Consider the following 18,359-nt stretch of genomic DNA (forward strand, 5'->3'; position numbering starts at 1 on the left):
CAGCCACTATGGAAAACAATATGAAGGGTCCACAGAAAGTTAAAAACAGAACTGCCATACGGTCCCACAATTCTACTTCTAGGTATTTATGCGAAGAAAACAAAGACACTAATTTGAAAAGACATATATGCCCCTATGTTCACTGCTTTACGATAGCTAAGATACAGCAGGAAATTAACTGTCCATCACTAGATGAAGGAAGAAAGAAGACGTGGCATATATAATATATATAATAGAATATTGCTTAGCTACAAAAAAGAATGAGATCTTATTATCTGTGACAACATGGGTGGACCTAGGAGGTATCAGGTTACACAAAATACATCAAAGACAGACACCATATTATTTACATGTAGAATCTAAAAACCAAAACATATGAACACACAGAACAAAGCAAAATCAGACTCAAATACAAAAAACAAACTGATGGGTTACCAGACAGGAAGGGGGTAGGGGGCCAGGGGAAGCAGGTGAAGGGGATTAAGAGGTATAATCTTCCGGCTATCAAATCAATAAGACACGGGGATGTAACATACCGCATAGGGAATATAATCAGTAATATTGTTAACAACGTTGTATGGTGACAGATGGTAACTAGACTCGTTGTGGTAACCATCTCATAACATATATAAATATGGAGTCACTATATTATATACCTGCGACGAATACAATATTGTATGCCAATTATTTGTCAATTTTAAAAAACTACAACAGAGATGTCCATGATCTGAAAGATGTATCAGACAAGCTTAAAAATGTCAGGCTCTGTGTCTAAAAGATGTCAGTTAACCAGCTGAGGAAACCTATCTTACAGAGGGTGTAACTAAAACACCAGCCAAAGAAATGCTCCCATTTGCTGGCAGAGATTGCATTAAGGTATGTAATATGATGGCAGAAAAGACATAACTTCCTTATTTTCATTTTTTTCTCTCTTCTCCATTCCAAAGGTGAGTTGTTAAAGTGAAAAGGAGGAGGAGGAAATTGAAAGCTGAGATGCGAAGAAAGCATAAAGCCCCAGAAAGTGAGCTTCGTTTTATGGATTCAGATGGATCACACGAAGATGCTGGGAGATTTGAGAAACAAGGCAAACTTGGAGAAGTGTAGAAGACCAGGGTAGAGGTCACATTTTTAAGAAGCGGTATGTTCCAGAAACTGCACAATAATGGATTTACATAATTCTCAGGAAAAAAAAAAATCTGAAACAGCTATTTAAGCTGATGGTTTGCAGGGGCTCACTAGGAGCAAGCGTAGGTTTATAAAAAACACGTTATAGAGGGCAGTGTTTTTTCAATAGCAGTATTCATGACTATCAATAGATCGGTAAATTCAGGAAATGGTGTCAATCTGGTGAGCCTTGTTTCAGCAACACGGTAATCGAAGTCTAACATCCTTTCTCTGGAATGCTGAAGACCTCTCAGGACCGAGGGAGCGGAGTACATGGTTTCGTGGCCCCACGCTCACAGTCTCTGGGTAGGCGCACAGGTGCAGGAGGAGGGTACCGTGTGCGGGAGCCAGGGGTGCAGGCTCCCGCAAAGAAGAGCCGCCCTTTCCTCCAGACGCTTCACTGCCATCTGCCGGTACACAGGACAACCGTGCAAATCTATAACGACCATGACAGAAAGGGCGCCCCCTAGAGGTGTGTGGAGCCCAACGTACACAACCGGAAGCAGAGCCTTGGTGTGAACCTTGGGTCCGAAAGCCCCGGAGACGGAATGCCAGATACCCTCTATCTACCGCAGTCCTTCCAGCTATTTTCTAAATGAGAAAACATTCATTTCTTTGGCTCAGTGGACTCCTGGCTTCATTTCTGACCCTTTTTAATACGTGTATATTTATTTAGAAGTAGAAATGACAAGATGCACTGTATAAAACACCAAAATTTTAAAACGATGAGAGAAGAAATATAAACGTTAAGTTCTAGTATTTTCTTCCCACACTCTACTCTGAAGACTACTGATTTAGATCCTAACGGCAGGAAGAGGGTAATCCTTGTTCTTTCTCAGAAAAAGGAAGGTGTATTTTTTTTTTTTTAACTGTGACCCCTGCTGTGTGCATGTGCGCGCGTGCACAGGCACACAAACACCCAAGTGAGAACGTATGGGTGAGGTGAGCGTTCAGGTGGCGTAACGGATGCTTTTCTCGGCATACGTTCCCAGCCAGTCCACAGGGACTTCCCAAACGGGAAATCACATTGGTAAACTATGGGGCTGACTGTTCAGTTATCCACGCTCAATTTTCCAAGGATGGTCTGCTCTCAAACCCTCCTCCGGAGGTTCACAAGCTACCCCAGGCACCGAGCTACCTACACCATTAGTCTCAGACGTGATTCCTACTCTGGAGGGCCACAGACCAGGACCTGCTATTTCCTTTCTTTTTTTTTTTTTTTCCAGGTTTATTTTTATCTATTTATTTATTTTCTTTTGAAAGACAGAGCAAGCATGCGTAGGGGAGGGGCAGACAGAGAGAGAGAATTTGAAGCAGGCTCTGCACTGACAGCAGCAAGCCCAATGTGGGGCTTGAACTCACAAACCGTGGGATCATGAGCCGAACCAAAGTCGGAGGCTCAATGACAGCCACCCAGGCGCCCCAGGACCTGCTATTTCTAAGCCAGTTCTCCTCTTCTGTGCTGCTGTGGATGCTTGAAAAGTGCCCTGCAGACACAGAAGACTCTGGTTCTCTGTCACTTACAGGGAGGGCAGGACGAGGAGCCCTCTGGTTCAGTCCACTCTCTCAAGCGTGGTACGAAAAGCGAGCCATATTTACTGTCGCTCTCCAAATCACTGGGTATGCAGAAGGGTGAAATGTTTATATTTTGTCCCTGGTTTTTTGCGTTCTTTTTTGTTCTGAATAATGGCATAGGGAACATGTGTACTATGCAGTCAGACAGCCTAGGACTGAATCCCTCCTCTGTCATTTAACAAGAAGTGTGAACTGTAACGTTTAGGTTAAATTCCTGCAGCTTCACTTTCCTTTATCTGTAAAATGAGGAATGTTGATACTGCCAAACACGCCCCTGGGGTTGTCCTGGAGGCTCTTCCTACAACGCCCAGGACCATGGTTCAGTTCAATAAACGCTAGCCCTTCTTCTTGGCAGAGTTCTGGGACCATAGTTATTTGGGTCTCTTATCCAAAAACCTTGGGGCCAGATGTTTTCACGGTTTCCGTATTTTCAGATGAACTCTGTGAACTTCGGAAACGTAGAGAAGAGACAGTGAAACTACATGGCTCTCTGTTTACAATTTTAGTCAAAATCGAAACAGGATTTAAAAAAAAAAAAAACATCTACTCTCTTTCCAATTTGCTCACAGCACCCTTAAACCCGTTTTAAAGCATTCTGGCACCTCTGTTTTCAGCTGAGTTTTATTACTTGCCTGATAAGAGTCATCTGGGTTACTCATTAAAAAACACAGATTTCAAGGCTTAAGAGAGCTTGTAATTCAGTAGATTAAACCCACGCTCCTGGACAGTGCCTGTCACAGATTACATCCGGGAGAGCCCGCATTACTAGACAGCCCAGCCCCGGCTCACCTGTGGACGCACCTGCCAACCCACCTGCTGGCCCTTAACACGGAGTCTGGGGTCTCCCGATATGTGGCTCCACCAGGACCCCACCACCGGGACAAGCCACTGGCTTCCTCCGTCCCCAGCCCTCGCTGCGACGCAAGCTGGCCAAGCCTGAGTGGTGACTCCCTCCTGTTGTATCTGAATCTGTTTTGCCAGAATTTCTACTTTGCTCTGCCATATCTAGGCCTCACTCCCTCCACTGACGATTTGTTACTGGTAGGTTCCCGCACATCCTCCTTCCTCTCTGGCCAATCCCATCCCATCCTTCTCAGGGACAAACCAAAGACACAGGACTCTGAAAGATCGACAGTTTTCAAAGCCGTTAGAAGAGATGCCCCTGGAGAGGGTGACTACCAACCTGGAGGAAACTTTAGCACTCGCCCCTTTCTGAACGTAGACGAAAATGAGCAATCGGAACTCTTTCCACACGTGGATGGCACAGGTCGTAGGCACGGAATGAGTAACGGCACCTGAGAACAGAGTTCAAAATGCTTTCTCAGGCTCGAACGCTGCAAAATGTCCACGAGAGAACACCTGTCAGGGTGACTAGAAACCTCTACAGCAACGAGGGAAGAACAGGTAAGGGAGACCGGCTGGACACTAACTCATTTATGCACTCAAATAGTTAATGGGCATCTACCAGAAGCCAGAAAGACCTCACTCAGATTACCTTACCAACGAGAGGAGAAATACTTCTCCAGACCATGATTCCAGCAGAAACATCCCATCGAAAAATATATACACACGCAGGCATACATATTTTCTTATGTATTACATATGAGTGTGGCTGCCAAAACTGTATCACATTTTAAAAACAATTTTTGCGACATAATTTCAGACCCAGAGAAGAATGTAGAGGATTCCCAAATGCACTTTACTCAGATTCACAAATCTTTAACATTTTTAATATTTTTGCTGTATGTATTCTTTCTCTCCATACATGCACATTATATATACATTACATATAGTGTAAAATATATGTATTCTATCTTCTAATTTATATCCTATACAGGCCATTATGCATGTTACATGTTATATATCTATTTAAATTATATAGAAATAGTTGTATCTCTGTAGTACATAGAGCTATATAATGCATGCATATGATTTTTTTGATTCATGATAATACGTTGTATGTTTCTTCATTTCCTAATACTTCAGTGTGTATTCTCTAAGAAAATGATTTTCTTTTGTAATGAGAGCCCAGCTACTAACTCCAAAATTTAGCATGAATGCAGTAACTTTTAAAATCGAACCGTTCATACATTTCCCAGTTTTGTCAGTTTTTCCAATAATGCACAGTAACCCCCTCTTATGGGGGGGGGGGGGCACGTTCCAAGACCCCAGGGAAGGCCTGAAACCTGGAACGGCGCCCACCCCCGCATACCCGGTTCTCTCCTGGGCATACGCACCCAGGATGAAGTTCGATTTATAAATGAGGCACCCTACAAGAGTAACAGCAACAGCCCATAAGACAGACTACCTGGAACGACAGAACGTAACGAGCGTACGGGAAGGTGCCCGCTCACCCTTCTCGCGACGGCGGCGGGAGAGGAGAAAATGCGCTCCCGGGTGCCGAGAGTGTGACTGCGCAGGCGCGGGCGTGCAGCCGTAGCTCAGGCTCGCACCGCCTCTGACCTGCGGGCCGGGGAGGATCATCTGCTTCCGGTCCGAGGGTCCAAGGTAACTGACAGGGCGGAAGCGGAACTGCAGACCACGGGAGATCACGCCCTACAGGAGCGTCGCCCTACGCTCCAGCTGAGGCTTGTTTGTGACGTTTAGTTGTCCTGACCTTTTGTTTCCTTTAATCAGATGGGGTTGCTCCGCTTTATTTCTTCTTCCGCAGCCCCCTTCTTTTTTAAATTTTTATGACATTGGCATTTTGGAAGAACACAGACCAGTCATTTTATATTTCCTTCCCTTGGGGTGTTTCTGATGTTTTCTCATGATAAGATTCAGTTGATGTATCCCTGCAGGACAAATCATAGGTGACAATTTCCCGGTTACCACAGTTGGAGGGTACGAGGCCCATCACCTCCTGGATGGCGGTATTCATTTCTGTCACCTAGTTACAGTGTGGTCCTGTTTCTCCACTGTATAGTTACTAATTTCCCCCTTTGCAACTACTCATTAGTCTCTGCAGGGGGAAATGTGGTGACCATAGTGTATGTCCTGCTTCTCATCAATCTTTTTCTCTGTAGATTTAATATCCATTGATGATTCGTGCCTAAGAGAATCTACACTGTAAAGGAAAATGGCAATTTTTAACCACTACACCTTCAACAAATTGGTTAATGTTTTACAAAAAAATAAGAGCTTGTCTTCCCCCTGTTTTTCTTGTTTTAATTTTTTTAATGTTTATTCATTTTTGGGAGATAGAGTGTGAGCAGGGGAGGAGCAGAGAGAGAGGGAGACACAGAATCCAAAGCAGGCTCCAGGCTCCTAGCTATCAGCACAGAGCCTGACACAGGGCTTGAACTCACAGACCTCAAGATCATGGCCTGAGCTGAAGTCTGACACTTAACTGACTGAACCACCCAGGTACCCCTCCCTATTATTTTTCTCATTATCTATCAAGCTATTTATTTATAGACCTAGGAATTTCCATTATTTTCCAATGAGTTGTAAGTTCTTTTTTTCCAAATGTTTATTTATTTATTTTGAGAGAGACAAAAAGAGCAGGCCAGGGGCAGAGGGAAAGAAAGACAGAACCCCAGGAAGTCTCTGTTTGAGCCTGACGTGGTGCTTGAACTCAGGAACCACAAGATCATGGCCTGAGAATCAAGAGTTGGACACTTAACCGACTGAGCCACCCAGGTGGCCTGAGTTATAACTTCTTATTGTCTTTAATAATCTCTATACGCAACCTGGGGCTCAAACTCACAACCCTGAGATCAAGAGTCACTCACTTTTTATATTGAGCCAGCCAGGTACCCCGTCTTTGTTTATTGTTTTTTTTTTTAATTCTTTTTAAATGTTTATTTATTATTGAGAAACAGAGACAGAACATGAACATGGGAGAGGCAGAGAGAGAAGGGGAGACACAGAATCTGAAGCAGGCTCTAGGCTCCGAGCTATCAGCAGAGAGCCCGATGTGGGGCTTGAACTCACAAACTGCGAGATCATGACCTGAGTCAAAGTCAGACGCTCAACCGACTGAGCCACCCAGGGGCCCCTGTCTTTGTTTATTCTTAATGGCAAGTGTTCCGTATATTTTTCTTTAACCTTAAATAAGTAATGATAATCACATTGTACATTTGTAGAACTTTCCATGTGTTCGCAGTATTTCCATATAACTAATTAGAGCCTCTAAAAAAGATGTAAAATCCATGAGGAAAAGGGTTTAAATTCATATAAATGCCTCAGGGCAAACAACTTTTAGGTCCTAAGTTAGGAACAAATTTCTTAAAATTGAGGACTGATTTCCTTTTGACTGGTCACAAGACATAGAAATAAAGAAATACCTTTTAGTCTCCCAAGAGTGTAGGGGCATTCAAAACCCTTTTTCTGAAAATGAATATTTCTATTTGCTTTAATAATTTTTGTAAAGCTCTCCATCTATGCAAATAAAAATAAATGTTTACATGTGTCTGAGTCAAAAATTATCTCTCTATTGCATTGTTCCAAAATTTTAATTATTTGAATTAAAAATACATGATAATGTATTGTACATTTGGAAGTTACTAAGAATAAATCTTAGAAGTTCTCTTCACAAGAAAAAATCCTCATAACTATGTACGGTGGTGGATGTTAACTAGACATTGTGGTGATCATTTCATAGTATATAGAGGTGTGAGACCATTGTACTTCTGAAAACTAAAATGTTTCATGTCAATTATATTTCAAAAAATAAAAATATATGAGCTTTTAGCCTATAAACATGAATACAGAAGTTGTTTTATTTCTTCATAAGAATCAACAGAGTAGTTCTAAGGAATAAAGCAGGTCATATTATTTACCTTAAAGACTTTGTGCAAATCACCATTTCAGTTACATGTTGGCTAATGAACTCTGGACCATCTTTGTTTTTAAAACGATTTTAGGTTCTTTGGGAAAAACATAAAATATCTCCCTTCCAAATAGTGTACTTATGGTGTCTTCTAAACATTTGCACATGTTAGATTTAAATGTTACGAAATCAGAGTGTTGAATCAGGGCTTTAGATACATAATTTACAGGCAACTTTCTGGAAACATACTTCCTGGGTTAACACCCAACCCTGTAGCCTGATGATAAATAGTCATGACACCTTGAATCAGGCTAAGAACCAGGCATTGTCAGGCGTCAGTTGCACAAAAGAAAAAGAAAAAAGAAGAACTTCTCATTGGAGGTTTCCCCTAGAGGAAAAAAAAAAAAGAAAATAAATAACAATTTGCAGACAACTAGAAGTGAATCACTATAAGGAATTTCATTTTTTAAGTGTTTATTTTTGAGAGAGAGCCCAAAAAAGGGAGGGGCAGATAAAGGAGAAGAGAGGATCTGAAGGGACTCCACGCTCTCAGCAAAGAGCCTGAAGCCGAGCTCAAACTCAGGAACTGAACCGTGAGCCCATGACCTGAGCCGAAGTCAGACGCTCAACCGACTGAGCCACCGACGTGACCCACTAAAAGGATTTTGAAATGAAACCTGCTAATTGTCATAAAATTATAAAAGTTGCCCAAAAAGTTATAAAAGTAATAGGAGTGCCTATATCAAAAATGATAATTGCGTGGACATAGACAACAACTGACCCATACCTGCATGTCCGCAAGACAGGAGAAATTTCCATGGGGGCCGAGCCCAGGAAGAGCACTACTGCCTGGGTTATAATTCATAGAGTCAGCGTGACCGAGAGACAGGAAGTGGGTAGCAAAGAAACTGGCGCTTGGGTAGAGTTAACAGGGTACCTCGCGGTGTGGCACAGTGCGCGTCAGTGAGCGTCAAGGCCGTCCTTTGAAAGGCAGGTCCTTCCCACGCTGAGCCAAGAATCCAGCCCGGTTCATTCACCCACCGAAGAAAACCTGCTTTAATTTTTTTTTTCCCCCACCATCTCCACTTTCCAGTTGCTCACAAAGATTCTGACTGCAATCACTGCACACTAAACATCCCCGGTGTCAGAGACGATAGCGTTGCAAACCAAAGGATTATGACCTCTTTCCGCAGGCTTCCTGCTGGATGGAAGCAGGAAGGAGAGATGGATTACATGGAGAGAAGGCCTCGTTCGAAAACATTAATCTTCGGTAATTAGTAACTGAGGAAGGAAATGCAACCAATACATGAAAGTTAAATTCGCTTCTGCGAAAACAACCGATTGCTAAAGATGATGGGATCTGACAATGTACCGTCTAAAATAAAACACCGAAAAATGTGAAACCCGAAATCGAACAGTTGTCCCGTCAACCTCGTGTGAAACAATCTGCATCAGGAGGGCTGTGAGGGGCCCTTCAGACAACAGATGTGTGCGTTGTGTGTACGAGGGTTTGTTTCTCAGTCAAAACACTTCATACAATTAGTAAGGAGAGAAAAGTAATGGTACCTGGGCCCAGGTGATTGCTCCTTTTAAATGTTTCCCATAAACTTCCTTTCCTTGTTCCCAGTGCTCTTTTCGAAATATATCTCCACACATCACAAAGGGCCCACGTATTTCTCTCAGATTTCATTTCTGTCCATTTCGTAAGCACACCTTCTGTGTCCGACTGAACCTGTTACAAAAAGAAAACTGAATGCTGAATACCACGTTATTAAAAGAGCATTAAACAATACACCCTTGAAAAGCAGTCCCTTCAAAATGTGAAAATGTAGGCACCCAGGAAGATAAAACCACTGGCTACTAAATTTGCATTTTAAAAAGCCAAATTCAAAACGTGTCAGATTTAACAAACTCACTGCCAGGGGACCCATTTCGGAGATAAAAGATAAAAGGCCAGCAATCCACTTTACCCCCAGCAGCTCAATGAAAGTCCTATGATTCCTATTGCTTCATCAGGTAACTACAAAGTCGTTTCCTCCCAGTGAATTTCTTTCTCCCCCCCCCCACCCCCCCCAACCGTGGACTCTAAAACTATCTGACTGTGGAATGGAGTCAGAAAAACCAGTTCGAGAAAGAACTTACTTATGCTACCATCTACTATGTGGAGTAAGGCCCAAATTCAAACATCCATAAAGGGAGCCTTTGGGAGAGCCCTGGGGAATTTGCCTCTTCTCCTGACTCCGAGTTCTTTGCCAAATTCTCCCTTCTCATTATCTGTTTCAATTTACAAGCCGATTATCCGAGTGCTTCAAATTTATTTGTGTCTGGGTGTGTTTAACGTGCTGAGCCACGTTATAATACGGAATTCCAAATGATGCTTCTAATGATGTTTCTGGCAAGCGTTATGCTTGCAGATCACTTTAATTATTTCACTGTCCATGAGTTGCTTGGCGAACTTCTCTCTTGTAGGGAAGCTTCTGAAGTCCTTGCTAAGGTATTGACTAAAATCGTGGGCCAGAGGGCCCCCTTGTTCCTTTTGACAAGATGAGATCCGCGTTCAAACAACAGATGTGGTGTCCAAAGTTCGCATCCGTGGAGCCAGCCTAGGAGACAGATGGGACAGCTGTAAACAGGCCTGCAAATTGCTTTGGCGAGCACAGCTTTACTTTGAAGATTTCACTGAATCTTTTTTGACTTGTAAGCCACTCATGGCACAAGAAAGCGAGTTTACCTTGCAAACCTTAACCAGATACTAGCTACAATGAAGGAATCTCAACAAATTTAGATGCGTGGTTCAGATAATTCCCTTGGAAGTTCAGATAATTGCCCAAAGCTTATTTAAATCTGTGGAAAGACTTTACCCTCTCCTCCAGCTCAGCTCATCTTTTCTCCTTTCTTCCATAATCCTCCCCACCCCTCTCTGATCTTTTTGTCATTCTCCAGATCACCCTACTTTAAATCTCCTGGTTTTATCCTGAATTTCCACCTCACTTTTGAAAAGACCCCCCTGTGCTGGCACATTCCTGCAGTAAGAAAGTAATGGCTTTCCTTGTCAGGCATCTCTTAGCCATCCAGTGTTTTCAAGAGTTCAGATCCTTGGAAAGTTTGCTAGTAGGTTTCTAGAGAGGAAAAAAAAAAAAAAAAAAAGCTTCTTAAACAAGATTCTAATGAAAAGGTGTGAGTCAAGAGTGCCTACCTTCCAAATGTTGTTACGAAAAGAGAAATATATTGTCTGGCCGGTGGAAACATTCACAACTATCTGTAAATCCAAGACATTTGTCTTGGCCGTGTTTCAAAATGTCAAATGAGTAACTGTGAATAATGTTCAGGATTCACATTCAAATAATTCACATTAGAATACAATATTCCTCACATTTAACTTTCTGATATATCTTACAACCCGTGGGGGGGGGGGGTGTTGGCAAAACTCTTTGATCTTTGCGTTCAAAAACAGTCACCAAAGCCTTGGAAAACACAGCAGATAAGAGTCTTACCTTTCTGATAAAAGGAAACACATTTTAATCAGATTCTGTAACTGTCTTTCTTGATAAAGGTGGTTGAACTGTCCTCCTGAAGAATTAGCCAAGTCCCTGGGATTTGGATCCAGATAGCGCAGTCTGTTTGGCAATCAGCAAACTGCTCACCGCGAAGCCTGTAAGGGCATTTATATGTGATATTATTCAGTCACCCATTCATTCAAAAAATGCTGATTGAGGATCAATTAAAAGTAAATCAAACCCTCTCTTCAAAGGACGTCTAACCCCATAATTAATGGGGATAAAGCATTATCAGGAACGCAAAGTAGAAAGCACGGATGCCACCGAGGGGACCGAATCGGAGCCCGTGGGCGTACAAAGAAGCACTAGAGAAGGTTTCTCAGGGGTGGTGCCCTGAAGCTTGATTTTGAAGTTTACTACTCTTTCTTTTTAAGTAATCTCTGCACCCAACGTGGGACTCGAACTCATGACCCCCACATCAAGAGTTTCATACCCTTCCATCTGAGCCAACCAGGTGCCCCTGAACCTGGATTTTGAATGAATGGGCAGGATTTAGGAATATGTAGGGAGAATAATACTGTAAGACTAAGTAACCAGCTTGAATGGGACAACACAACACATGCTGAAAATGAAGTAATTTAGGTTAATAGACATATAGAATAATGGAAAGAAGATAGTGACAGATCATACTGGGTGTGAGTAAATTGGGATGAACCCCTGATTTGAGGATGGGAGAGCTTTAATGGCAGGCAAGAAAGAATGGACTGGGGGAGGAGGCAGATGGAACCATCAGAACCTTATTACGAGAGTACAGTAATCTTCAACAAATGGGAAAAGGATAGTCTTTTCAACAAACATACCAGGGACAATTGGATATATATGTGCAAAAAGATGAATTTAAATCTCGACCTCACAAAACTCAGCACAAAATGGATCACAGAGCTTTATTTAAGGGCTAAAACTGTAAAGCTTTTGGAAGAAAACAGGAGAAAAAAATTCATAACTTTAGGTCTAAGTGTTCTTAGGATGCAAAATGTAGGGTACCTAAATGAAAGATATCAACAAGCTGAGCATAATCAAAATTCAAACTTTGTCATTTAAAGTTAAAAACACCAGCAGGGAAATGTAAAGACAAGACAGAGATTGGGAGAACATGTTTGCAAGCCATCAACCCAATAAAGGACTTGTATCTGGTATAAATAATGTGCTTTTACAACCCAGTAATAAGAAGACAACTCACTTAAAAAAAAAAATGCAAAGGGTTTGAATAGATATTTCCCTGAAGAAGATACACAAATGGCTAACAATACAAGAAAAGATGCTTAGCCTCATTAGCCATTAGAGAAAAGGAAATGAAAACCGCAGTGAGACATGACTTCACACCTGCCACAGTGGCTACCGTCAAAAGACGGTCACAAGCATGGGTGATGATGAAGAGAAACTAAAAGTCTCATACATGGCTGTAGGGGATCAAAATGACACAGCCACCCTGGAAGACAGTCTGGCAGTTCCTCGAATGATTAAGCATAGAGTTACCAAGTGATCCAGCAGCAATTCCACTTCTAACTAGATATCCAAGAGAAATGAAAACGTACGCCTACACAAACACTTGTAAATGTATTTTCATAGCAACATTATTCATAACAGCCCCAATCTGAAAACGGCGTGAATGTCCATCTGCTTCTGGATAGACAAAAAGGGATAGAGCCACACAGCGTAACACTATTAGCTGTTGATAAATTTGACGACATGACCAAATGTTAAAAATATTATGCTAAGTAAAAGAAGGCAGACTGGAATGGCCACCTAGTGTACGATTCCATTTACATGAAATGCCCAGAAAAGGCAAATCTGTAGAGGCAGAATACACATTAGCATTTGCTGGAAGGCCTGGCAGAGTGAGTGGGGATTGAATACAAACACGCAGACATATCTTTTGGAACTGAAAGCACAGTCTAAAACAGAATTTGATGATTGCTGCACAATTCATAAATTATTAAAAATTACCAAATTGTACACTTAAAACTTTTAATTTTGTGGTTTGTCGATTATACTTCAATAAACCTGCTCTAAAAAGTTTCTGAGAGAAATAGATCACAGAACAGCACACCGGGAAATACTCTGGGAGTAAATATGGAGCATCAGTGGCAGTGGGGAAAGCCCAGGACATAGAGATCTGTAGGAAAGATCTCCCAATTGTTCAGGTAAGAGGATGGAGATCTGAACTAGGAGAGGAGCAGTGAAAACAAAAACAGAGATGGGGGCACCTAGGTGTCTCAGTCGGTTAAATGTCCGACTCTTGATTCCATTCAGGTCATGATTTCACAGTTCATAAGATCGAGCCCCACGTCGGACTCTGCATGGACAGCATGGGACCTGCTTGAGATTCTCTTTCTCCCTGTCTCTCTGCCCCTCCCCTGCTTGCACCCTTCCTCTCTCTCTCTCTCTCTCTCTCTCTCAAAATAAATAAACATAAAAAAAGAAAAAAGGAGGAATGGGATAGGATATTGCCTAAGGAGGTAGAACAGAGAAGACATCACAAACAATTGGATGGGTAGGGTCCAAGATGGAGAGTGACCAAAGATGTCTGTATAATTTTAAGACTGGATAATTTGGAATAATCCATTGCTTGGACTGGGAAGAAGCAGAAAAAAACTGTATCGTTCCATGTTATTACTGCCTTACAAGCATCCCATTCTCCATGAAAGAATGCTAGCTTAGTAATAACCCAATTATTTGTATCTAGCCTGCTTTATATTTTCCTCATATGCTTTTCCTTCCAAATAAAATTTTCTGGAGTATGATACACATCAGATTATTATTCTCTGGAAGACAGAAGAAGTTACTGCAGAGGGGTGAGGGTGGGATTCCTCTGTCATGTCTCTATCTAATTTATTTTCAACAAATGTGGATTACTTTTGTAGCTAAAAATGATTTTTAATTGTTTTATATTGAACTACTAGTAGAAAAGGATGATGTGGACACACTAACAAAATTCTTAAGTATTTTTGCAATCTTCATTGAGTAATTACCTTTTTCTCATAATTAGGGCGAAATATTTCCTTCTATGGAAGAGCCCAGTCACAACTACTTGTTCATAGAACTGTTTGGAAGGAAGGTTCTGTCATCATTATTGGAAAGTCATAGTCCCCTCTCTGTGGGTGAAAATCCAATCTGTTGCCCTGGTCACTTCTGAAGGTCTCAAATGCTCTGATTCTTTCTTTTCCCCCACGGTCCTTTAGGCCAGGTTCTGAATTCATACATGCTTGTGTTGGAGTCTCAGATCCACCACTCATGGAAAATATATTCATTCCCAGGGCCTCTGTTTTACTCTTCAGTAAACTGAGAGGTGAAAACACATGTTCTGCTGAACTGTTGTGCACACTGTGGTTGGTTGACATGCACAACTCCTAGGAAATGCGTAACGCATATCAGCTGTTAGTATAGTTCTCCTCTGGGCTAAAGAACTAAACCGGGAGTGGCCAACTGGATCAGCCGTAGAGCATGTGTCTATTTATTTTGTGTGACTTTGGGCAAGATACAGGCATCTGCACACTTCTCTTTTCTTATCTGTGAGCTGGGAATAGTAATTCCTGCCTTTTGGGGGTGTTGGCTCTATCAAACACATGAGATCATTTTACCAAGTTCTGAACAAAGGGCCTGACACTTAGCCAGGTATCCCCAATAAATATTATTTCTTCTCTCTTCCTTGGTATTTTTTTTCCTTTTGGGTAATTAAAGAAGGAGGAAGGGGCACCTGGGTAGCTCAGTCAGTTAGGAGTCAGGCTCTTAGTTTTGGTTAAGGTCATGATCTCACGGTTCATGGGATAGAGCCCTGTGTTGGGCTCTGCTCTGAGCTAGGATCTTACTTGAGATTCTCTCTCTCTCCCCCCCTCTCTAGGCCTCTGCTTTGCTCTCTCGCTCTCTCTCTCTCTCTCTCTCTCAAAAATAAATAAATAAACTTTTTTTTTTTTTTTTTTTTAAGGAGAAGGAGAGAAGAAGAAGGAGAAGAAGGCGAATAACAACAAAGAGAAAGAGAGAGAGGGGAGCATCTGATGATAAACACTTCCTGAATTTTCCAAAATAAATGTAATTATATTTCAAATTGTGCCTATAAATAAACATTCGTATGTGTCGTTCCTTAGGGCTCTATCTTTGATTCCTAAACCATGTTCTTGCAACCTGATGTAGTGGGGCTTATTTGCCTTTTTAAAATAATTTCCATGTTCCTGCCTATAGATCACAAAGAAGCCCGTGCATAATGCAGAGTGAAACTACACGAGGTAGAGACGCACAAACCCAGCACCAATCTCCGGCACACCCCCTCCTTCCAATTATAGCCCCTGTGGTCACCCGTGGTATGTGTCCTGTCTTCCTCCTCAGAGACACAGAAACCCACATACAGGGCTTAGGGAGAGGTTTTTTGCTTGTTTTTTCTGGAAAAAGAATAGTTCAAAACACATTATTCTACATCTTGCTCTCTTAAGCTTATGATAGTATGAATTTATTCACAATCCTCGTTTAATTTATTTCTTAAGCCACAGGAGCATGTAACACAATTCCTCCTCTTTCTCTATTTCCCTTCCAGCATTGACCTTTGCTCTCACCTACTGCTTACGTTTTTATGTGACTTACTCTTTAGAAGAATATTCTTCTTTAGAAGCTTTGGCCAAAGATTTTGGGTTATGGGATTGGGGAGGGAGGAGAGTACAGGAAAATAAAGTGTTTCCCATCACCAGATGGAGTGGGCTCATTCCTCTCCAATAATTCTCTACAACATAACATCATTTTATTTCTCTTGTCAACCTCCTTTCTTGGGCTACAGACTTTTTTTTTTTTTAAGGTGAGGGATAACCTGTAATTCATCTCTTATCCTCAATGGCACAAAGTAGACATATAGAAAATTTTAGGAAAGGCAGCTTAAGGTAATGGTTAAGAACCCTAACTTTTTTTTTTTTTAAGATTTTATTTTTACGTAATCTCTACACCTAACATAAGACTTGAACCACAATTCCAAGGTCAAGAGTCACATGGTCCACTGACTTAGTCAGCCAAGTGCCCCAGGAACCCTAAACTTTCAAGGTCAGAGTGATTTGGGTTCAAGTTCTCCCTCTCTTATGAATTACTAAGAAGTGATTTCAGGCAAATCACATAACCTAGTTACTACATATATTAAAAAATGGAAGTAGAACCAAAGTCATTCAATTATTGTAAAGATTAATTGGAAAGTGAATGTCTACCACTGGGCCAATAAACGATCAAATTAGTAAATGGGAATGAAAAGGATTCCATTTTACAGGAGATCTTGAGAAGTGGGGAGAGCTTTCAGCTCTTCCTAAGCCATTAGCAGTTAAGGCTTTGCTGTTGTTGAATTTCTGCCATTTACAGGAGACCCAGTCGATTCCCTTGTTGTCCTAGATGCTCTCCTTAACCTGTGTTTTCAGATATGTCCAAATTCTTCTTCTCTTCTCTGCCTTCTTTCAAAAACTTCCTTAAGTCCCCCCGCTCTCCCTGCCACCTCTAAATTTAAGGGAACAATTAATCTGTACTGATGGAAAGTAGACAAAAACCCACCTTTTATGTCTGGCTGAGCAGAAGACGGTGCTCATTTCCCTATAGTTCAAACCCAGAGCTTTGCTGCAGGGGGCCTAAGAGATCACTGGGCTCAGAAATGTGTGTCAGGTCAACTCAGTTCCCTGAGGAAATCGTGGGGAGAGACTGGAGCTGGTAGAAAGGAGTTTATTCCAGTATTAACAGAAGAAAGAAGTAAGGAAGGTTGAGATAAAAGACAAGTGGCTGTTAATTTGAGACCGTGTGACGTGCAGCAAAGTGCACGTGACTTAAATGATCCGTGTTCAGTTTCTTCTCTGGAAAAAGGGGGGAAGTGCTTATTCCCTGACCAATTGTTAGAGCCACACATGATGACTTACATAAAGCGACTTGGATGTGGTCGGCAATCAAAACACATAAGTAACGTGAAAGGTTTTCGATACTAACATACATTTTTAAAAAATACACAAACTTCCTGGAAGTTAATAAGAAAATAAACACGTGGTAAGTCAAACATATCATTTCTAGTCCTACCTCCTGGGAGCAGTAAGGCACTTGTCAGACATATTTTTAACTTTGCTCAGAAGGGAAAAAATTTGTAATGCTTAATGGAAATCCCAGAAACCAGAGATGATTCTAGCAGGGACGAGGCAAGCAGGGAAAGGGTAATGAAGAAATTCAAAACAAGCAAAAGAAAGCATTAAGAGAAGACCTAATCAGTGTACGGGCTTCGGCAAGAAAGAGACCAAAGGGGAGATAGGGTTTAAGAGACTGTGGGGCAAGAAGTAAAAGGATTTGGTGACAGCCCGGATAAGAAGGAAGAAAGGGATGCTGTGTGTTTAAGAGATAACGGGTGATAACAAAGTCCCCAGTTGTGGCAGAGGAGCCCAGAAAGTAATGCCCTCTTTAGAATGAAAGTAAGTTTGATCCACAGCAAGCTACCTGTACTGTTCCATGTATCTCGACACCGCTCAGAGAGGGGAGCACACATTTTAGGGGATGCTGGGGACAGGAGAACAATTAATTATTTGCATGTCATCTGCGGAAAGAATTATAGCAAAGTATTCAGACTTAGCCCTATTAATAGTAATTGGCCCTATTAATAGTACTTATATAAAGCTTGATTTGAATAATGGATTAATAGCATAGCACACTATGCTAACTGTAACTTCTTCTTTAAAAAAAATTTTTTTTAATATTTATTTATTTTGAGAAGGAGAGACAGAGACAGAGACAGAGTGCGGAGAGGGGAGGGGCAGAGAGAGAGAGGGAGACACAGAATCCGAAGCAGGCTCCAGGCTCCGAGCTGTCAGCACAGAGCTCTACACGGGCCTCGAACCCACAGACTGTGAGATCGTGACATGAGCCGAAGTCGGACGCTCAACCGACTGAGCCTACCCACCCAGGCGCAAACCCCCCCCCCTTTTTTTTTTTTTTACAGATAATACTTCTTATAGCTCTTCAGCAATTGTTAATGCTGTCTTGGAGAAGCCAGGGATGTGGCAGGTGGCAGGAGTTTGTGGCAAATGAAGGCAAGGACTGATTTCCAGAGTTCCATGCTTGCTTGGTCTTGAGTCTGTGTTGTTTTATGTGTTAAAATCCTACATAATCTCAATTCAGCTGAGGGTTAAGTCATTTTACAACAGTGAAGAAGAACCAAAGAAAACATGCTCGGTAGAGATTTATTCACTCTGACTAGCCAGGAAAACCCTTTTTTGATTGAAATCAAAACTTTTTTGATTCATTTCTATAAAATAATAGCGAATTTACAGATGGTTAAGATATCATACCTGCTTACT

General features: G+C 41.7%; 1 protein-coding gene across 1 annotated transcript in view; it reads right to left on the reverse strand.

Moving 5' to 3' along the window:
• The window catches only part of LOC107181176, a 30,122-nt gene extending 24,531 nt beyond the window's left edge, over positions 1 to 5,591 (reverse strand). The window contains exons 1-2 of the mRNA XM_042961086.1: positions 5,094 to 5,591; positions 3,923 to 4,034 (exon numbers count right to left, since the gene is read on the reverse strand). Of these exons, the coding sequence (XP_042817020.1) occupies positions 3,923 to 4,034; positions 5,094 to 5,223 (242 nt within the window). The 5' untranslated portion in view covers positions 5,224 to 5,591. The remainder of the gene's footprint in view (positions 1 to 3,922; positions 4,035 to 5,093) is intronic.
• Between the last annotated feature and the right edge of the window lie 12,768 nt (positions 5,592 to 18,359).

This window comes from Panthera tigris, chromosome D2 (assembly GCF_018350195.1).
Source record: "Panthera tigris isolate Pti1 chromosome D2, P.tigris_Pti1_mat1.1, whole genome shotgun sequence".
NCBI classification, from domain to species: Eukaryota; Metazoa; Chordata; class Mammalia; order Carnivora; family Felidae; genus Panthera; species Panthera tigris.